This window comes from Poecile atricapillus, chromosome 4 (genome assembly GCF_030490865.1).
Source record: "Poecile atricapillus isolate bPoeAtr1 chromosome 4, bPoeAtr1.hap1, whole genome shotgun sequence".
NCBI classification, from domain to species: Eukaryota; Metazoa; Chordata; class Aves; order Passeriformes; family Paridae; genus Poecile; species Poecile atricapillus.
Genome location: NC_081252.1, coordinates 47115869 through 47138317, shown reverse-complemented (window position 1 = coordinate 47138317; position 22449 = coordinate 47115869). Strand labels below are relative to the sequence as shown.

Genomic DNA, 22449 nt, shown 5'->3' with positions numbered 1-22449 from the left:
ACATCATCACCGCGCGCCGCGGCCTTTCCCCCCTCCCCTCTGGCCAATCGCCGGCCGCGCCGCGGCCGCCCCCGCCCCGCCCCTCCGCCGCTCGGGTCGCGGGCGCGCGACGCTGACGCGGCCCCGCCGGCGGCGGCTCCGGGGCGGGGCAGGGGCGGCGGCGGGGCCGCCGTCGCGCGCAGGCGCGCGCGGGCGCTCGGGCGCTCGGTTTGGTGCGCGCGGTGCCGCGGGTGCCCTCGCGCCCCTCCGGTGCCGCGGCGCGCGCGATGAACTGGCTGTTCCCGCTCGCCAAGGGCGGCGCCGCCCCCGCCTCCGCCGCGCCGCCCGCGCGCACCGGCCTCCAGCAGCAGCGGCAGCGCCAGGTCGAGTCCCTGCGCGCCGCGCACGCATCGTGAGTGGCCGCGGCGGGAGCGGAGGCGGGGGCGGGAGGGCCGTGCCGTGCCGTGTCGTGTCGCGTCGCCCGTCCCGGGGCCGCGCTGTGTCGGTAGCGTGTCGCGTGTTCCTGTGAGCACGCACGGGTACCCGGCTGCGCCCCGTCCCCGTGAGGCCTGGCTGGGTCCTCGCGGCCGTGTGGGTAAACAGGGCCCCCGAGCCGGCGGCGCTGCAGCCGGGCCGGCCCAACCCTGCGCTGTCCCGGGGCCGAAGGGTCCCGCCGGGCGGGAGTGCGGTGCCGCGGGGTCCCCGCCGGAGGACAGTGGGACGTGGGACGCCGGCGGGCTGGGAGGAAGAATTTGGAAACTGCAAGTCAAATCGGCTGCCGAGGAGGCGCCCCGCTGGCTTTGGTGTGGCCTGGCCGGGTGATCGGGCGCAGGTCGCCGTGCCCGGTTTCACCTGCCGTGGACCGGAAAGCCTGGTAATGGGTTGTAATGTCTTCAAAGAGATGCGACTCCGTCTTGGGATAAAACCTCTTTGGTAGCTGCTTGTAACAGCGTAGTTTATTAAAAGTTGAGACTAAAACATAGAGCACCAAGGAGCTGCGTGTCACAGCGGCATAGCAGCCCTACTGGCTTTACGGACTGTTTTTCCTGGTGTTCAGTGCTGCTTGCTAAAAACGGGCTTCTCCTTAAAAAACTAGTTTTGTTTATACGCTCAAAAGATGCCAGTTGTGTTTATTCCGGTTCAACATCCACAATTTTTAAAGCAAAACAATTTGTCCTGAGGTAATCCCTCTTGGCAGTATGCTGTCCTGTTTTGGCTAGTCTTTTAAAACACTTCATATTTTAAAAGGAGATCCACATTTCATACATTTGAGGTTATAGTTGCAGTGATGTAAGCATTCTACAGACATACAACTTCCTAGGATTTCTGTAGGACTGAAATGGTAGCTGCTTCCAAAATAATTCAGAAAAAGGACGGAGAATGTTTCGTGTCACATCAGACTGATACTAGTAGTGGAAGAGATGCTAAATGCATTTGCAGGTTTAATAACTGCAGATAGTTTACATTCCTAATATTTTGAATTATCACACAGGAAACATAAATATGATGGTATTTTAAATATTGTTGCTTGCATGAGCTTAAGTCTGTGCAGATATTTTTGAGACAGTTCACATTTCTAAGGAGCTGTTCCTGTGGGCATATAGGAGCTTAGTTAACTTAAAAGTTTTTGTTCAGCTGGCTTTACTTGGCCTATTGTTTATACCCACTTTTTTTTTTTTAATCTGGTAGTGAGATGAGCTCATCCTGAATTAAGTCCCCAAAAAGGGGATCAGTTTTTGTCAGTCAGTTTGCTGAAATGGTTCGCTGCTCTTTGTGCACGCACCAGCTCAAGCGTAGAGAGGGAGGGAATGGATGCTGTGGCCAGGAATTGAGGTGAGCGCTAGGGACATGGTAGCTGCCCAAATGTCATTCATTTATGAGTATTGTTGCTCATCACCAAAATGCTCAAAATTCTTGGCATGGTGTAGTTAGAACTAAGTTCTAACCAGGTTTGGTTTGTGTTGTCTTAGGTCATAAAAGCTTGGGTATGTGTGATCTTCATTTTAGTAAAGCAGCTAGCTTTCCTTTACACAGTCCCTTCACAGGTTAAGAGCTTGAAATAAAACCTTTGCATTTAAAAAAGAGTTTTCTTACATTTGCTGTTGTTCTAGACAAAGTTAGAAATGTATCATTTTTCCAGTGTACTCATTCCCACTTGGGGAAGGGTCAGTTAAGGTTATTAGTTCAAGGTTTTTCCTAAGCAAGGTTATAACCATTGGAACAGTTCAATGATATTCTGGCTTTCCTGTTCCTCACTCCCTGTCCTCATCTTCCTCCCCGGTTTCCATAGGTTATGAATGAAGCATAATTATATACCCTTCTCAAAAGGATTTTGCAGCGGGCTAATGAAAGGTGTGACAGATGATTACAGGGCAGGAATGTGCGTGAGAGATTCCAGGGAGAATCCTTCAGTTAAGAATGAGAAGGTGCAGATAGTGGTGTGTGGTGTAACACAGTAGAACCCTTGATTTGAATTCTCCTGTGCTGAAGATATTTAATATTTTCTTCAAACAACATGTAATTTCACAGGGAAAGAGCAAATACTGAGTTGTCTATGAGAGGAGTAAGATGGGGCTGCAGAAAGCAAGATTCATAGCTAAGTTAATGCCCATTTGTTTCCCAAGCTTTTAAGGACAGTCTTAAATTCTATGCCCCAGTAGTGCTTTGGAGGAACACAAAACACTCTCGACACTACTCTTAACACACATTTTCAGGTAATGTGCTTTGGGTTTTTTGAGAAGGTGTACCTGGCAGTGGATGGAGGAGCATTTCTGAAGTTGAATCAAAAGATGATTTCTGGGAATTTCCATCTGCCATTATTTGCCATTGGAGCTCTGTTCCCTCCCCTGTATAAGGGAGCCTTAGGTGACTGAGAAGAGTATTATTAACCAGGTGCAAGCAGGAGAAATACATGGAAGATCAATCAGTCTTTTTCAGTTTGTTTTGATTCATTATAAGATGAAGCTAATTTTCTGTCTTTCTGTCTCTTAATCTCAGCTTAGATACGTATGTACTGTCTAGAAATTCTGCTTCTGAGCTAAGTCTTCACCTCCACTTCCTTCACATTCTCTGGGATGCTCTCTTTCAAGACAGTCTAACATAGAAATTGTAGAATGCTTTGGGTATTGAAATAAGCCTCCTATTAATGTAGCTCATTTCAAGATTTTTCCCTCTAATTTACATGTTCCAGGAAAAACAAATTTGGATTCGGCCTTATCTGATTTTGTAAGGCACATCAGTGCTTTCAGGAGGGCCTGGGTCTTGAGTGTCGCTGGAGCTTTACATTGTTGAAAGTAGCTCTCCTCCAGATAATTCTTGAAAGTACTTGTACAAATGCATTGAGCTTGGTGCGCGTAGTAAAAACTGCTGTTAAATTTTAGGCTATTAAAGAAGAATGCCTAGTCTAATAAATGTTCTACATTTTGATCCTAGGGCAGTGTTGCAAAGCAATACTTAGTTGTGAACCTGATATAATGTCTTGCAAAGTAAGTGTTTAATCAGATAAAATTCAGTATATTAAAAAAACATTGCTGTGTTGTCTTAGATTAAGCCAGTAAGGGGAGAAAGATAAGTTGAGAGTGTCAGAATAGTGAGTAGCGTGATTTCTCCTACTATAGTTCCTTTGCTTGTTTATTGTTCCTTTGCAATAACTTAATATATGAGGTTTAAATGTTAAATCCACTTTTTTTTGCTTTAATCTTAATATTCAATATAGGATGCTGAAGAATGTTAACTTATTCCAGCATTTTCAGTTTTGTTCTTACAGGGCTTTACAAAACTAAACTGAGTACAAATGTCTGAGGTCATGCTTGTTTCTTTCAGACTTTTAGCTATTATATTGACCATGAAATGGATGCTAACAATTTCTTCTTTGACAGCATTGCAGAAATACAGAAAGATGTGGAATATCGACTGCCATTCACTGTAAACAACTTGACAATTAATATTAACATGTAAGTGGAGTGAGCTGTGTCTGTGCACATCTTGAAAATTAAAATTGTTTTTTAAAAAAAAAAGCGGTAATAGAATATAATAAGCAGCTTCCAGCTCATAATTACTGTCAGGAGCCATAACCTGGATTTGTATTAGTGGTTATAGTGATCGGAGTGAAACTGGCTCTGTACAAGATACAGATATTCAGCTGAGAGCAAAATCATATTTTGCTGTTCTCAGTTCCTAAGATAACTGTGTGATTTTAGTTGCAGGTAATTAGGGGAAAATGCTTGAGGGTTTCTGATAATTTTGATTCCCTCCCACTGAAAATAAACTTGATTGGTTATTTACTAGTCTGCTGCAATTCCAAACTCTTACCCTGATGAAGCTTCTGGATCATAACTTAAGTGATTTATTGTAACATTTCCTGTGAATTTAATTTGGGGGGATACTTTTGCTCTGACAAATATTGTTATTACTCTGTTCACAAGTTTTTTGTTATTTTGGCCTGCAGAATTGGCCTGATATTCTTACAGGTTACATAGCATTGTATTTGTAGTAATAACATTTGTATTCAAAAGTGTTGTTGTTGTGCTACAGCTTTTTTGTTGTCCATCAGTTGGTCAGTGCATGTGCTAATAACACCAAGTTATTATCGGTGCCTGTATGGGCCATGCACTTAAGAGCTGGACTCGGTGATCCTTGTGGGTCCCTTCCAACTCAGAATATTCTGTGATAATTGTTCCTTTGTTATACTAAGATTTTGCCCAGTAAATGCTCTCTTCAGTTTTGTGGGAGTCTGGTATTCCAATCTGTTGGACTTCTAATTTTGTAACCAAAAATTCCTTTTGTGTGCTTCATTCATTATAAACTTCTCCATAACTGTTCTCATAGAAAAGTAAGTTTATGTAATTAGTAGTAATTTTTCTTTGCATAAGAAGCTTTCTTATGCAAACTGTATCGCAGAATGTCGCTGTAGTAATAATTATTCTTGTATTTGCAGTTTGCTTCCACCTCAGTTTCCTCAGGAAAAACCAGTCATCAGTGTTTTCCCACCTGTGAGACATCATTTAATGGACAAGCAGGGAGTATACGTGACCGGTCCATTAATAAGTAATGTATGTATAATTTGTAGCTTCACACAGATCTACTGTTAATAGCAGTTTTAATACATGTCAGGCTAGATTATTGTTAATACTCCTGGTAAAAAACATTAGTATAGATCCTAATCTCTTTCAAACTGTATTTTGGGGGCCTGAAGGCAGAAATTCCGAAGTGTTCAGTAGGCTAGTAGTTATACTTTTACTGATATCATTACTGACTTGAGTACTCCATATATCTAAAACTGGTTTAAGTTATGAAGGCTTAGAAAATTATTATCACATTTTTTGGTTATTATTAATTGCACGGTTCTTCCAACTACATTCCAGTATATTCCAAATAAAGGAGAGGGATGCTTTAAGACGGTTTTGTAACATAGTTCTTTCTAGCCTAATCCTATTAGAATGGCGTCATGGTTTTAGCTTGAATATTCAGGATTTTAATATGCTGTTCTTTTTGTCAAGAAGAATGTGTTATTTTTTTGGAGTGGATGGAGGCTCTGATTCTGTCAGAATGTAGTTAATGCCTTTGTCCTTGGATATTTTAATTTTTTTTTCCTCTTCTGTTGTTTGTACAAATTTAACTTGGTAACTAAACTGGGTTTTTTTGGTTGTTCATCAGAAATGTGGTACTTCAATGACTCTGCGCTGATAATGGAATATAGAAAAGACATTTAGTTTCTGTTCAGTTCTGGGTGGCTTTATCACTTTATTTGGCACTTGTATATACACAGTTTGGATTAGCTGGTATGTGCGTAATAGCTTTTCAGCACTGTCACATGGGTATAATAGACCATCAAGTTCAGCACATTTTGAAATTCTTGGATTCCAGACATAATTTTTCTTCTTCACTGGGTTTTGTTTTGTGTTTTTCCCAGTTTACAATGCATTCAGATCTTGGAAAAATTATTCAGAGTTTACTGGATGAGTTTTGGAAGAATCCTCCAGTTCTAGCTCCTAGCTCAACATCATTTCCATAGTAAGTTATCTAAACATAATAAATGGAACTATGTCTATTCTTTTTTTATAAGAAGAGACTAGACCAATTATAGGAAGGGCAGGGACAGGAGTAATGTAATGGATCTATTGGAAGAATTAGATTCCCTGTCCTTGCACAATTTCATGTGCATGCTTGATGACCTGCTTCTTAGAAGAGACACTAGGTTCATTGGAGTTACTGTATCAACATGCCTGATGTAACTTTATATCTGTTTTCTTGCTCTTGTCTGAGCAGTTGTGTTTTTCATATTCTGTTCATAGTCTCCCAGGCCTAAGACAGTTTCTGTTGCACCATGTGCAGCAGAAATTGTGTGATTTAAAGAATTGTATTAAATTCAAGCTGTATGGGTACAACTGTGGTTCTCATGGCTGACTGTGATACTAAGTTTAGATATAGCTGCAGCTGTGAATTTAAAAATCTTTCATATTATTTAGAAGTAATTATGTGTGTGTTGCCCAAGCTATTAAATGTTATACCATAAGTAAGAACTAATGTTTGACACAGATGTTTCTTCACAACTTTTGGATGGAAACAATTTAAAATTATGCTCTCATAAATTTTTGAGAAGTAGTTTTCTCATAATAGTTTAAGTGTGTGTTTAGCTGTTCTACAAGAATGAAGATTAACGGAGTTCTATACTATATTGTAGTGTTAGACAAAAAGACTACATTGGAAGTAACTGGGAAGAGAAAATACAAAGTTTGTGGCCATTTGAAAATTCGTTCTTACATCTTATATATGGTCTGGTAATTATAGTTCAGATGATAAGAAATGTGCTGTAAACAGTTGGTTGCTCATGGTTGTGGTTTTGTTTGTTTTTAGCCTTTTCAACAAACCAGCTGGAATGCCTCCTTTTGCTCCTCAGGGGTTTCCATTTCTCCCTCCATATCCACCTCAAGAAACAAACAGAACGATGGCAGCCATGCCTGTTTCTGAATCAGTTTCTTCAAGCTACACTACAGACAAGCCTGCTGCTCCCTCCTATGGCTTGATTGCTGATCTGCCACTGCCTGTTCCGACAGCTGAAGCGGTGCTTCAGGTCAGTGTGCTGAGTTTCGCTGCTTAAGCTGTCAGACACTGGCTATACGATCCCTTAGGGCACACGGGGCATTGATGTAAAACTCAAAAGAAGCACTTGAGTGAGTGCACTTCATTATTTTGCTGGTGCTAGGGAAACAAAACTGTCATTCTGGCTTTGGTGAAGAACTTTTTAGAACTTAAAGTCAGAGCAACAAGTTTGTCTGAGTTTCAATAGTTGTATGCTGAAGATATTTGATTATAGGGGGTTTGGTTTTGGACCTGCACTCCCCCATTATGGATGCTAACTGTGAAGCAGGGAGTACGGTGCCTGTGGAAGTTGCAGGCCACATAGCTTTCTCAGTCTTGCCTGGGAAAGTGGCCTGGGAATTCATAAGGAGGAATTAAAACAATCCTCAGAGATAGAAAACAGCCTCGCAGCTGCTGTGTGTCTGTTCCTTGTTTTCTTGCAAGAGAAGGTCGAGGGGTGGTGAACCCCACTTCCTAAACTGACCAATGATGGTGATGTGTTAGTTTACTAACCAAATAAGAGTTTTCTTTTCTGTACTTTTCACGTATCGGTCTATAAAGAAGACCTGAGATAATAAATCGAGGGAGAAACTTCTCCAGTTTGACTTCACGAGAGAGTCTGTGTCATTCTTCTCACCGTTCCCAATAGAGCAGCACCCCATAGTGCAGCTGTAGCTGTATTTCCAACCACAGAAAATGTTTTTTTTTTTTCTTTCCTGCTCAAAACCTATTAGGTGAAGGCAATGTTCAATCTCAAGTCTTTATATGTAGTGTTTTATCTTGTACGTTTATACTCAAGCTCCTTGCTGATGAACTCTGGAAGGAATTTTATTTTTAATTAAACTTTGTATCTAAATGTGTAGTCTTTAATCAAATCATGTCTACAGAAACAAGTTTTCTTAGGCTTGGAAGACACTGTCCTGGCTTTGTAGAATTTATATTCTCCACATTCTATGGAGACAACCATTTTTTCCTTGTCTAAAATGTTTGTTTTATGAGGGATTATAGCTTTAAAAACCACATGAAAGAGATCAAAATGTCAATCTCCTTCTCTGTTCTCACTTCCCTGAATTTTACTATTCTTCTATGTTTCCTCAATCATCCAACTGTTTTCAAATAAAGGACATGGCAAAATAGAATTATTTTCCTCCAAAACAGACTCATCTTTTATGACATGACACCCCAAACGTCTTGAAGCATTTTCTTGCATTGGTTGAATTGTATTCTGTTCAGAGACTAGTGCTTATGCTTCTTACTGCTTTTCCTGCTTCTGTTGTTGCTGGAAAATACGCATCTTCAGTTTTTGATTATTCAGGTTAAATGTCAAGCAATTGCCCTTCAAAAACCTACTAAGCATTTCTAAACTTTGATTCAGGTTGGCCAGAATGGATTCACATACAAGATGCCTGATGTTCCTGATACCTTTCCAGAACTCTCAGAACTAAGGTAAACTTTCAGAAGGTAGCTGAACTTTCCATAGTTATTAAAAGACAGTTATTGCTCGCCTCTATCTGATTTTTGTCAGAAGTCTGTATGCGTCACTGAAAGGGTTTTGTTGAAATTCTAATTAGGAGAACTACCATGTACCTAAGTATTGGAGTCAGAAAATAACCCTGCTTTGTATTCAAATGTGTTGCTTCTTTAGGGTTTTCTTGGCAGGAACTGTACTTGATTCAACACCAGGAAAAAGAGCGTTTATTTTTACTTTTTCTAACTAGCAGTGCTTTCCTGTTTTCTGAGGCCTTGCCAGGGACTTAATTTCTAGTAATTCAATAAGCATAACTTTTGAAGGAGGAAATGGGACAGCTTGAGGCTGGTTCAAACTCCAAAGGACTGTAGTGCAAGGTAAATGGTGAACTGTTTTGTGAGCACCTCAGCACATTCAGGGGAGGCTGGGTTACACAAATCCAGGTGGTAAATGTGTCAGCTGTCCCAGTGCAAAACACTGCTACATCTAAATACTTTATACACATACTACGGAAATACTTTTATTATCTTGTTGTTATTCAAACAAACTGTTAGTTACTACTCCCAGCAGCTTGTTCAGATCTAATGAGACAGCTTCCTACAACAGTTTTGTGGGATAGAATAGGTTACAAATTCAGTATAAACTGCTTCAGGTCTCACATCTTTCTGGTGGTGTCATAATGAAGCAATTGAAAACTGTCCTTTCAACTGTTTTTTTTTTTTTTTTTTCTCTTTGACACTTTCCAAAGAACCTGTTTAGTTTAGCTGACTTATCTTTTCAGTTCTAGCAACATCCTTATTATATAACAGCAAGTCAAGATTTTTGCCAGGAAGTGTAATTTGTTTAAGCAAAACAGCCTAATCAATCCATATCCTTTCAAGAAATTATTAAAATTCTATGATCTTTTGTTGGTAGTTGAGTTGAATGACAATGGTATTGCCTCTGTTCTGAGCAGTTTTGTTCTGTATAGGTGGCACAGTTTTGGTAGCTGGGGGCCTTTTGAGTGGCCTCTGTGAGAAAAGTCAGGAGCTGCCCCTGTGCCAGCAGCAAACTTACTGCAGGACCGCTGAGTCCATTAGTGATGCAGGCACTGCCTTTGAAAACATTTTAGAGAGAGCAGAGACAGTGAGGTTTGAGGGGAGGAATGGAAAAGTGTGATAATCCTGCAAACATCAAGGTCAGAGAAAAAGGGGGAAAAGAAGGTGCTCCAAGTGCCAGAGCAGTTACTTTTCTGCTTTGGAAGTTTTGGAAAAGACTGCAGTAGAACATGTATTTAAAAAATGTACCCTGTAGCTGTGAGAGGACTATGCTGGAGCAGTTTACCACATTGCAGTTCAGGAAGGACCCCATATTGGAGCAGGCTCCACAAAACTGCAGCCATATATTACCCAGACTGGAATAGTCTTTCTGGCCAGAAACTGATTGCAGTCTGTGGAGCAGGGGTGAAGTGTGAGAAGGGGGAGCAGGAGGTAGTGCTGGAAATGAAGGAATGAAGTTGAGCTTGAGGGAAAACAGAGAAAAGTGTTGTAGTTTTTGCCTTTCTTGGTCACCATCCAGCTTTTACTGTAATTGACAATAAATTCAGTTAAATTTTTCCAAGTGTGTTTTTTGTGTCATTGTAAGTGGTAACTGACCTTATTGTTTTTATTTCAATCCCTGAGATTCTCCTCCATAGCCTGTTGAGAGGGAATAAAAGAGCAGCTAATGGGCATCTGGTAGCTGGACACAGTCAAGCCACCATAGTAGCATTATGGAAAGTAAGGCTTGAAATGGGAGGTACTTTTTAACATGTTGCTTTCTAAAATCACTGCTGCATATAGTAGAGCCCACAATCCAGGAGAAGGGGGAAAAATAAGTTGTGGTCAAGTGTCACATATTTGTAAAGTACAAAAAAATGCCTCAGACTTTGATAGAAATTAATTACTTTACATGTGGTGTTTTCTGTTAGATTTAAATGTACTAACTTTCTGTTTCAATACAGTATATCACAGCTGACCAGTATGAATGAGCAGGAGGAGGTGTTATTGGAACAGTTTGTGACTCTTCCACAACTGAAGCAAGTCATTACTGATAGAGATGAGTTAGTGAAAAGCATTGAAGAGCTGGCAAGTAAGCTGTCAAAATGTTGATATGTGTGGCTGTGTTCTGTGAACTAAATCCTTTTAAAAAAAAAGTAGTAATGGTGATTTTATTTTCCAGAAAAAAATCTGTTGCTGGAGCCTAGTCTCGAGGCAAAAAGACAGATGGTGTTGGATAAGGTAAGTGAATAGTAAAATAATCTTCAGAAATATTAGTGGTAATATCTGGGTGTTTTTCAAGATGATAATGTTCTTCTTCTTCTTCCTTCCAGTATGAGCAACTCACACAAATGAAAGCAGCCTTTGAAAAAAAGATGCAAAGACAGCATGAACTTAGTGAGGTATAATTCCTATATGTCATCCTTTAAGAATACTTCAATAAATCTGAAGTTTTGATTTGTATCTTTAACCAATAAGACTATGGTTTGGTTAAACTCTCATTTAATATGAAGTAGATTAGGTATTTCATCAGGTATGAGAAAAATGGGATGACGTACCAAAAACTTAAAAGCAAAACAATGGGTTTTTTTGGTTGGGTTTTTGTTTTTTACTGCTACAATAGAAGCAAAGTTGGAAGAAAAAAGAAATGCACATCTAGAGCTGTTAGTACAATCCTGGTCCAAACCAGTTTTAAGAATAGATTAATTTTTAAAGGCTTGTTCAGTTAATTTAACATAATGAGCTTGAAAACTGTACCAGATGAAAGTGCTCAGTAACTTCAGGAACTTTAATTCTGGAATTCACTGGGCATGCTTACTTAAGGCAATGTGTTGCATGTGCTCTCAAACCTTGCACGTTCTACAGCGCAATTAGGGAAGTTTTTACTTCAGAAAGTGCTTGGAGAAGGAGAATAATTTCTTGGTATGTTTATCGGGGTATTCGTTAGAAGATGTAGCGTCTAATAAACCACTTTCTGCACTAAAATCTTCATAATTTGCAAGACTAGTCACCTGAGAATGCAATCGTCTATCAAATTAGCATACATAGTACCTAAATTTCAGAATGCCCTCAAAATAACTAAATACAAAATTAAAAAAAATAAATAAAAAAAAAAATAAGAAAGTTGCATGATGGTAAACCAAAGTATTTCATAGGTGGTCTAAATGTGTTAGAGGTTTCCTCACTTGAAAATCAGAATAGTCTGACTCCTAATGCCTCCTTTGACTTCAAAGTGAGCAGAGATAGTATCATGGATAAAAATTTCTATTTTTGCAAGAAACCACTTTAAAACAGGACATAATATGGTACTGCTGTAGTCCCTTTACTTTTTTCTAAGTTAGATGTGCTGATTCAGTGTAATGATGGATAGGAGGCTGATTGGAGGAGTAGCAGCTGAATTTTTCTGCTTTATTCCCATATATGCTATAGCTTCATGTGTTGATGTTTGCTGTGCACTACATGATATCTCCTGCTCTCTTTCCTTCAAATTTCCAGACAAGTAATTTTACTTGCACTGTGAGTGAATTTTAGTTGTCTTTTATTAGAGCAAACTCTCTGTATTTTGTACTAGATTAATTTAACAGGAAATTTTTGATTACATTAAGGTTTTAAAGTAACTAAGTAAAAGATTTTTCATAGGGTAGATGAAGCTTAGGCCAAGCATCTAAAATCTATAAATACTTTAATTTTGCAGTTCTGGCTCTGTACAGACTCCTACTAGATGTGAATCATGTCCTGATTAACTGCGATTAACTGCCTAGACATATTTGAGAAAAATAATGAAATTGTGTGCAATAAACAGGAGTAAGGTTTGAGGTTTATAAGAACAGAAAAATTAGTATACTGATTTAGATTAACATCCCATCTACTTCTTGAGTAGGTATTATTTGCTTTCCTGTCTTCTTCTCCACAATCATTTCAAGGGTATTTAAAAGCTGAGCAGTAAGTGCTTTTTTACCTTTTTATACTTCTCAGGTTCACAACTGATTTTCAAAAGCAGACCCTGTTTATTGAAGACACTTGAAATGTTAGTTCAGAAATTATGCATTTGAAAATTTGTCAGATTTCCAAGCTGGATGCTTTCTACAGTGTAGGGTAAAAGTTGAAAAACTATTCATTTAGTTGAATGATTGTGTATCAAGACCTAAACTAGCAACACTTTTCTTACATTGAATCCTTTTTAGTTTAACAAGCTGTGCTGTTACTTTGAGATTGAACTTCATCTGGTTACTTAGGCTTTTATGTTATAATAGTATTCCATCTTTATATAGTCACTTATCTTTCTTGGAAATACAAATTTTAATGGACAGGTTAATATTACATTGGACTTTTTATTTTCTTAGAGTTGCAGTCCAAGTGCTCTGCAGGCCAGACTTAAAGTAGCTGCTCATGAAGCTGAGGAGGAGTCTGACACTATTGCAGAAGACTTCTTGGAAGGCAAAACAGAGATAGATGACTTTCTTAGTAGTTTCATGGAAAAGAGAACGGTATGTAATACACAAATAGTTCTAATCCAAGACATGTACAACACATAGTGAATACATTTAGGACTTTTTTTTTAAGAGTTTGAGCAGTCCTGTGATACAGATCAGTGCTTTAGTGAGCTTTGACAGAAGAAAATGTCCTTAAATGGCTTCAGTCTATTTAGACTATAATCTACATTACAAAGGCACATACTTTTAAGATGGGAGTATAAAGGTCTCCTGTGTTAGATCCTGTTTGTGTGTTGTTGCAGACATTTTTGTGCCAATTTTTTCTTTATCTTGTATAGGTATAGGGGAAGATAGCCACATGATAAATTTCAAATTTGGAAGTTTTAAGTAAACTGACATGTTGCATTGAACAACCTTAATGTTTAATCTATTAAACTTCTTAAATAAATTCTGTTGATGGCTATCATCAAATAAGTAACTGGGGTTCAAAAACTACCATTCTTGCTCCTGCTGGGGCAGAAGTAACTTACAAAGTAGTGTAGCTTTCTTTAAAGATGCCCAAAAAATGCATTTTGTGACATTGAAAGCACTCTTTTATAAGCAGTTTTGGATAGAATAATGTTATTGATATAGCCCATTGTTCAGCCCAAAGCTTGGAAGGGAGGTAGGTCAGGCAGGTTTTCTTTCTTTAAAGAGCCTGTGAAATAGCTAAATCATGAAGCAGAAACTGCATTATGCATTATAAAAAACTGCATTTAGAATTCAGTCTTACATGTTTTGTTTCATAGCTCTGCCACTGCAGACGAGCCAAAGAGGAAAAACTTCAACAGGCAATAGCAATGCACAGCCAATTTCATGCTCCGCTATAGGTAAACTTTGTTTATTAAAAAATTTACCTTATTTACACAGCTGGTAACTGCAAATGGATTTGTTACAGTGTTTATGGTTCTAATAACACTTTCTGTGGAAATCAAACATGTTCTGCATCTGTTGTTACTTGTATTTAAAAAATACGAGTGGGGAAATTAAAATATCTAATTACAAAAATTTGTCTTTACAGACTTCCTGCAAACTACACCTGCCAAGAGAACGAATGAAAATCCCAATAAAGCACACTTTTTAATAACTATTATTTGCAAATAAGCATTTCATCTTATCTGGTTGTATTTATAGAAGAGATTGTATACAGAGTTGGGGTGGTTTTTGTACAAATTAGAATGTCTCTTTATATTCTCATTGTACTCAAGAATCCTTCTATTGCAATCTTTGCATTAATTTCTTGTATTTATTGTTGATAGTTATAATATTTAAGTTCCCTGCTGCTATACTCCATTATTCAGAGATTAAATATCTAAACATGTAATTTTGACTAGCTTTTTACATTTTTATAAAAACATAATTCATATCTTTTGTATTTTGAACTTTAACCATAGATTTGGCTTAATCTGTGGAAGACTTTAAGTGTTGATGGGACTTCGGAAACAAAAGTTCTTAATGGAGATTGCCAGTGGATTCACAAGCTGTCTTTTCTTGAAGCCAAAATATTAAAGAACAAGTTTTTTTACTTCTAAGTAATAATAGAAAACTAAGTATAGCTTGTATTGTGTTTTGGATAAGTAGATTGGGGATTAAGCAAAGGATGTGTTGGAACAAATTTTATTTGAATCAATATAGAATAAATGATATCTGCATAGATTTGATATGTTGCTTAGTAGCACTGATGCACTGATTTCAAGAGTGGCTTGGTACCTACCACTAATTAAACACAATTTTCATCTAACTATTTTCTTTTTTTTTTTTTTATTCATAAAGGGATAATAATCAGGTCGCCTTCCTGTTTCTGTTTTGTGCAATATAAATACGTTCATCATGTGAGGAACTCAGAAACACTTTATAAAGACTAGTTCTGAGGTTCTTTGGAAAATACCTAATTTTTCCTAGTTTTAAGAAATAAAAAAACTAATTCAGTTGTAGTTACATAGTGTCATATGGTAAGGCAAGTGATGGCATTTGGAAGCAAAACTTAATTCTGTGCTTTAATCAATGAATCTTGCCTCTGGTAAGCTCACAGTCTTGGAATGGCTATATCTGGTGAGAATGGATAGGACCAAATACAGTGTTCTGTAGGAGAAAAATACCACCCCTAAATACTTGCATGTATTTTCTTGCTTGCTATTGCAAGAAGACACATTCTTTTTCCTAATCTTCTTAAAGCATAGGTTTTCATGGAGACAGTCAGGGAAGAAGAAGTAGAAGGAATTGTACAGTTTTGGGAGTTAAACAGGATAAAGTGCTGATTAAGTAATGTATCAGAAATCCTGCTTCTTTCTTGTCAGGAAGCAGTCTGGAAATAAACCTCTTAGCCAAAACTCTACCTGTGTGTTTCCTAGATAGGATCACAGAACATGGCAGGTTCAAGAGTCAGGCTACAGTCCAAGCATGTGCTTTTCCATATCACTGATCTTCAGTCCTAAACTTGATATTCTTCCAGCAAAATGTGGTATTTCTTCTGAATGGAGAAAAGTGAGTAAGGAAAATCATGTAAGTGCAAGAAGTCTGTTCCACAGGCTAGTGGGGCTTCAGTCTCAGCCCTGACATTCATTACAGTTGTGTGATTGTCCTAAGCTGTTGTTTTTCAGGATGAGTAAGCTTTTCACTGGTATGTTATAGGACTTATTTTAAAGCTGATCCAAATTCTAAGATTAGATGTCCCAAGGAAACAGATCTGTGGTCCAAATCAAAGATACTCAGGTGTGTGAAAAAAAATCAACACTTTATAAGTGGAGTGGTTAAGCAATAATTTTAGAGAATCTTATTCCAAAAAATGTGCTGCTTTTATATTGACATAGCACTCCTGCTAATGTGCTAACTAAAGCCTTAGATTATGTAAACATTCAAGTGGTTCTGAACTTGTGTCTATGAGTAGTGTGATTTCTACAGCTCTGGAGAAGAACTGGATATAAGTCATCACTGTTACTTTCTTGGCAAAATCCCATCTATTTTTGTGCTGAGTTGTTGTTTCTGATCTCTTTCTGAGGATCTCGTTAACACTCAAGACTACACACAGTACTGTATGGAACTGGTTTTTTGTTGTTGTTTCTTATGAACAGAGAAAGGCATAGATGACCAGACATATGGTGTTCTTGCTGTATTGGGCTAGTATCTTCTTTATACATTTTATAACAGCATGGGAGGACAGGCTTCTGTTCTCATCTGCCAGGTATTATGGTACTCTGCTGTCACTGCACACTTTAGCCAGGTCACCTTCAGGGGATTTGCTAGTACAAGTTCTGAACACTTCAGCTTTTCCTCTTATGTTGATTTTGTGAGCAAATTTTCAATTTGGGAACTTCTCCATGGAGTCTTTCTGATGGTTGTGGAGTAGTATCTACAAGAAAATGTCACTTGTTCAATGCAAGTTCAGTGTTTGTTTAGGAATTTGAAAGTTCTTTTTTCTCCCTTTCTATTTTCTGATATCATTGTTACTATTCTTTGTAATTTTTCCCTTATTTTTAGCCCCTTCTGCAGTCACAAACCCATCCTCTAGAAAAGAAATACAGAAGTCTGTATTCAATGATGGTGCATACTGGATTAGCTGCAGGAATGCTGCACATGCAAGAATGTTTCTGGTCTTCAAGGGCCTACCTGCTGCTGGTTGGGGTGGTTTTTGAGGGATTTTTTTTGTTGTTCTGTTTTTCTTTTCTTTTAGTCCTACACTGGTTGTGCCTTCCCTGGTCTACTTTAACCAGAAGACTAGGTAGAACACTGATAACACTCTATCAGAGTTAGGGTTTTTTGCTTCTAGCATGCTGGTAGCTCATTGTTAAACACATTCTTTACCTCAATTTTTGCCAAAATATGGAATGTAGGTGTAAATCCTGTTTCCCATAAAATGTAAGAGAATGGCAGCTGCTGTCAGATGCGTATTCTAAATGTTTTTGAAATATGCCAAGTGAACTTTTAAGCAATCTGGAATAACAGGCTATGTACAATGACTTGTTTTTTGGGAGCCTTGCACAATGTCATGCTTAGATGTTCTCCCAGTGGGAAAGTCAACTCAATGAACAAGAAATACAAGAGTAAGGAGATGGCTTGGCTCTGATGTTCCAGTAGTTTGGGGGAAGTGTACATTCCGCATTGTAACTGCTAATTGAGTCTGGAGTTTGCCTAATTTTAATACCTGATCTTACTGCTAAATCACAGAATCAGGTCAGGTTGTAAAGGTCCACATTGGATGATTTGGTCAAACCTCCCTGCTCAAGCAGGGTCATCCTAGAGCACAGGGCACAGGATTGTGTCCAGATGGTTCTTGAATATTCCCAGTGTGGGAGGCTCCACAACTTCTCTGGGGAATTGTTCCAGTGCACGGTCCCAGTAAAGAATGTCCTTATAATCAGGTGGAATTTCCTGGGCATCAGTTTCTGCCGTCTGCCTCTTGTGATATTTTTCAGCACCACCAAGAAAAGCCTGGCTCCATCCTCTTGACACCCTTCTGTCAGATACTTCCAGACATTGATGGAGTGCCCTCTGAGTCTTTGCCACCCTAAACAGGCCCAGCTTCCTCAGGCTATTCTCATAAGTGAGGTTTCCACTCATCTTTCTTGCCTTCTGCTGGACCCGCTTCAGGAGCTCCATGTCTTTTTTGTTCTGAAGATCCCAAAACTATTCTACCCCAGGTGCAGGGCCCTGTATTTGCCTTTGCTGAATTTCAGAAGGTTCCTCTGCCCATCCCTCCGCTCCACTGAGATCTTTCTGAAGGGCTGCACAGTACTCTGGGGTATTGGCTGCTCTTCCCAGCTTTGTTTCATCAGTGAGCTTACTGAGGAGGCACTATGCCAGCCACCACTTCAAAAGAGAGTGATATGATAAAGTCAGCTCTAAGCATATGTACTATAATTCTATTATTCGCTCTTTACATACTCTGCCAGCTTTGCCACTTTAGGACCTGGACCAAACGCGGAAGTTAGAAATCTTACAGTTTTATACATGTCCAAGTTCTAACTACTCTCTTCAAATACTAGACTAAATTTTTATAAAATAGAGATTTATGAGACCTTCATGTAAAACTCAGTTAAAACTGGCAACAAAGTCAAGTATCACAGCCTTAATTATTCTAATAGTAAATACTGTAACGTGTCAAGCCTACAAATAAAGATTTTAGGATTTTAATATATCTTGTAGTCATCTAACTTACAGTTGGGCATTGCACGACTTTTTGAGTGGATACAGAATTGTGTTGGAAGTGGATTTAGTACAATACTCAATGCCAAACTTTTTATCTTCATGTGCAGTGGTTTGAGCTTTTCCTGTTTAACCATTTCAACAGCAGTAATTCTTGGAGCTACCTTAACTAAAATGGGCTTTAAAAACCTGTATTACATCTCTGGCTTTTGAAAATGCCTTGTTTTGGTCAGATAGCTGTAGGCATCACATTTCAATCCAGTAATAAGCGATAAAGAGAGCCTATATTTCAATAAGGGAATACCTCAACATAAAGAACTGTGTTCTTTAGTCTTCAGAAAATTCATCTGAATAACCTTAGCAACAGACTTAGTACTTGCCTGAATTCAGTTATGTTTCTGGTGAACCTATAAGTCTTCATTAGCTTCTTTACAGAATGACATATTAAAAGACTAGTAGGTTTTATTTTAACATGTAACATGATTTGATTTGCTGGTTTCAGGTGCTTTGCTGGCAATTTAAATAATAAGTAAATTTGAGTATTTATTTTATCTTCTTATCACTGTACTGTGGCACCTGTCTGAATTCAGGGTTTGCAGTACACTTGCCTCTAGATCTTTGGCATATTTTTCCTGTGCCTTGGTACCATCATAAGTTGACCTACTTCAAACTCACACAGCACATGTTCCTCCCTTCCCAAATGAATTGTCAACGACTTACCTGTCCTTGGAGGATTTTTCAGTCACTGTGGTGTTTACCTGTCTCTGTACTACAGTTTAAGGGTAACCAGCCAACCTAGAAGCTGCCCCTGGCCTTGGCTATGTTTGTGAGAACATACAACTTGAGAACTCTTGTGTGCAGATCACAGCAGCATCCACATAAAAGCATTAAGCTAGCTGGTCCACAGTGATGACATTCTTACCTTCATTGTAAAGGCTATCCCCACTTTGTTGCTGCAGTTTAATTGTTAGTTTGTGTCATTAAACACCTTTCATGCTGTGAACCCATGCCCTGGCTTGCCTCTGTCTTCCAAGAATGTGGTTCCCTACCTTACTTCCTGATTTTGCAAAGAGCTTTCCTTCCCTGCCTTCCTCCTTTACTTTATGCTTCTCCTTTTTTTTATTTTTAACGATACTGTGTTGTTGTGCCGTCCAACTAATTAATTTTGTTTCTCAGCTTTTTAGAATCCATTACCAGTTTACCACGTTTGTTTCTTGTATAGTTACCAATAAAAGTAGCTGGCAAATAGTTTTACTTCTGTGCTTCAGATGGTGACCTTCAGATGGTAAAGAAGGCTTCAGCTGTTTGATCCCCTTGCCTTCAGTGTCCCTTAGAGGCACATTTTGATACTAAAGAGCAGCCTGAGCCTAGCAAGGCCTTTCAGCAGTTTCGTTACATTCATCAGTGTCCTGTTTCAAATTACTGTGGGTTTATTGCAGTAGGCAATTTTGCAAAGATTTTGCAAAGATTTTGCAGCGAGGCTACAAGAAAACAATGTAGTTAATAGAGAAGTCTCTTTTTTTTTTCATTTCCTAAAAAAAAAAAATAATACAGGGGTATAACATGCTCCCATATCTCCTATATAATTAATACAATTGATGAGAGTCTCAGTTTTTATAGTTATCAGTTGTAGATTCCTCCACAGCTACAACTACTGAATTCAAGTATCGGAGTAGGGAAGATACAAGAATCCCTTGATCTCAGTGACAAAGTGACTCTTGAGTAAATTAAGAACTCTGTTACAAAAATCAGGAAAGCAATCCTTTGTTTCATTCTCTGATGTGAAATAACATTTTATAACACCTCAGTTTTTATTTGAAGGTGTTTCTCATTAGCCTCATAATGCCACAAATACATACAGTACAATGAAAGCAGTAGTAGTTAATGCAAAATTCCAAGGACTAAAAGACACATCACAGAAGGCTGCTAAGTGAAGGCTTAATAAAGAAAATGTTAATTGTTAATATTTTACTTGTAAAGCAGTTACAAGGAGTTGCATAACAAAGACAGTGCTTTGAATTTGCATATCTTGTTCTTCTGCATTTATTTCTAGACATGTCTAGTTGAACACAATATCATCATATACAATTTTACACTTCAAAGATGTACAATAACTTTGCCCATTTTCAAACTGATTTTTTGGCAGAATATTTGTGTGTTTTGTTTTCATTGCTGACTTTGCAGCATGTTTCTTTAGTTTGAGAAAACCCATTCAAAGTTTCCTTTAATGCCATAAAGTTTACAGTCTATGTTCAAAATACGAAACACTTTTAAAAGTGCAGTTAAAATCAGGGCTTTAATTTATTAAAAATTCATAAAGATTAAAAACCAAAAGGCTGGATTCTCAACAAAATATATTTTATAGGTTTTTTTTTTATTATTTGAATTGAGCTATAGTGATTTATCAAATTGAGGATCTGGCCTTTCCAATATAACATTAAGATAAACCTTGCTGTTAAGAATTATTTGTTCAAAGACAGCAACTCCCTTCAGAGGATAATAATAATACTGAAGTTTACCTATTCACTTTTAATAGCATGTTCACAGAACAGAATGAAAAGCCATTCCAGAAAAGCAGACTGAATAATGAAATCTAATTATTCTAAATCAAGGTATATTTATATAATACAGTTCTTTTTGTAGGTCTGTACTTGAAGGAATAGTATGAAATGCAATCAAAGTAAACTTTACTACTGCTTTGCTCTACTAGAGTTCAGTTCTGCACTGTCTCCAAGTAGGTAAAAGCAGCCATACGAATTATATTTTTAACTGTTGGCTTTAAATAAAATTAAAAAAGTAAAAAAATTAACTTGAAAGAGTTGCAGCCTAATATGGCCGGCCTCCTTTTTAATGAGTTTCAAGACATTCCAAATTTTTGAACATTTTTCAGCTGTTTACTCCTGAACTGCTGATTATGAAAACTATTACTCCTATTCTTAAAAATACAAGAATTCTTATGTAGGTGGTTTGGAACAAGAGTAAGATACAAACAAACTTGATAGCAAACCATAAAGAGGCAAGAGTAAACTGTTTCATGTACCTTTTGTTACAAAGGGGTGTTTTAGCACAAAGGTTATATTCCTTGAAGTTTTGGTCACAGAAACTAATGAACTTTCAACACTGGTTGAGAATTGAGTACAAATGGGATGCATTCAGATGCAGCAGCAGCAACAACTTATTAATGGATTTTTTTGGTCAGGATCAAAGCTTCATTTGTCCCCTGAGCCAGGGTGTCTGTTTATTAGTTTTACTTTGCTGTAAAGGATTTTAGTAGGAGAATGTGCAAAATAATTGCTTGAACCTCTTGTGAAGAAAAAAGCAAAGAATATTCATAACATGTCTGAAGGCAAATGAGCTCTACAAAAATAAGTTTTGACTGCTTCACCAGTGGCTAACAGTAATGCATCTTCAATCTTGTTTATGAGAGTACTTTGAAATTTCACATTTTAGGAAAAGAACTATTATCCTGTCCAATAAATAATTATGAAAATGTACAAAGTAAGGAATAATTATGTACAGCATTGATAAAACAACCACTATATTGGATTAATGAAATATAACAGCAGATACTACCTTTCTTTAATGTTATGTCTTACAATTAGTAATAGCTTGTTCTGCTTATATCTTTACTTACACAATTGCACAGTTCCCTTTCTTTGGATTATTTATTTAGGCTACAGACCACTTCCATTTTTCATCTGATGAAAAGATGTCATTCCAGACTGTGTAAGACTTTACATTATCTGGATCCTTGCTGCCCTGAAGGTATTTCAGCCTGCCAGAAACACAGCCTCATCAGAGTCCTTGCCACTGTCTTCACTAGGCAAGCAGCCACCCCCACTTGGGGACCTACAGCTTAAGTCCTCCACACCAGACTCCTGATCACTGTTGGCTGAGAGGTCAGGATCAGAGCTTTTCAGGTTGTCTTGTGTCAAAATCAGGGCGGAATCTTCATCCCCTTGAGAAGGGCTCCTGGATGGGAATGATTTCAGATCATTGCTATACTCCTGGGGAGTGTTAGCTAAGCTGTTGTTGGAAGTATACAGTCCAAACTGTTTGCTTTGATCCTGTTGCTTACTCTTGACTTTATTATTACCTGATTGTGATTTCTGAAGATTTGCCAGTCTCTGAAATAAAGGAAACAGGATAGATCACATGGGAACACATGTTGGGCCCAGAAATCCTCTTATATAGCCTTGATTTTTTTCTTTTTAAATAAACTTTTAGAGACCAACCCACCCTTTAAAAGTGACTATTTGCATTTATGGAGTATGAAAAGTACACAGTTTGT

At 38.2% G+C, this 22449-nt stretch overlaps 2 protein-coding genes across 5 annotated transcripts in view; one reads left to right on the top strand and one right to left on the bottom strand.

Annotated features, from left to right (window-relative positions):
• The first annotated feature begins 137 nt into the window (after positions 1 to 137).
• VPS37A (VPS37A subunit of ESCRT-I) lies at positions 138 to 21952 on the top strand. Of its 4 annotated transcripts, none has more exons than XM_058837511.1 (12): positions 138 to 391; positions 3858 to 3932; positions 4916 to 5030; positions 5891 to 5991; positions 6835 to 7051; positions 8435 to 8505; positions 10509 to 10636; positions 10727 to 10785; positions 10878 to 10946; positions 12888 to 13031; positions 13766 to 13846; positions 21832 to 21952. In XM_058837511.1, the coding sequence occupies exons 1-11, from the start codon at positions 267 to 269 to the stop codon at positions 13844 to 13846; spliced, it is 1185 nt and encodes a 394-aa protein (XP_058693494.1). In that variant the 5' UTR covers positions 138 to 266; the 3' UTR covers positions 21832 to 21952. The 4 variants fall into 4 exon arrangements, with proteins under 4 accessions (XP_058693494.1, XP_058693493.1, XP_058693496.1 ...); XM_058837510.1 differs by lacking the exon at positions 21832 to 21952 and adding an exon at positions 14038 to 14760 and having other exon boundaries at positions 139 to 391; XM_058837513.1 differs by lacking the exon at positions 21832 to 21952 and adding an exon at positions 14038 to 14760 and having other exon boundaries at positions 241 to 362.
• MTMR7 (myotubularin related protein 7) overlaps positions 21929 to 22449 on the bottom strand; it is a 39947-nt gene continuing 39426 nt past the window's right edge. Inside the window, exon 14 of the mRNA XM_058837509.1 lies at positions 21929 to 22285. Within this exon, the coding sequence (XP_058693492.1) occupies positions 21929 to 22285 (357 nt within the window). The remainder of the gene's footprint in view (positions 22286 to 22449) is intronic.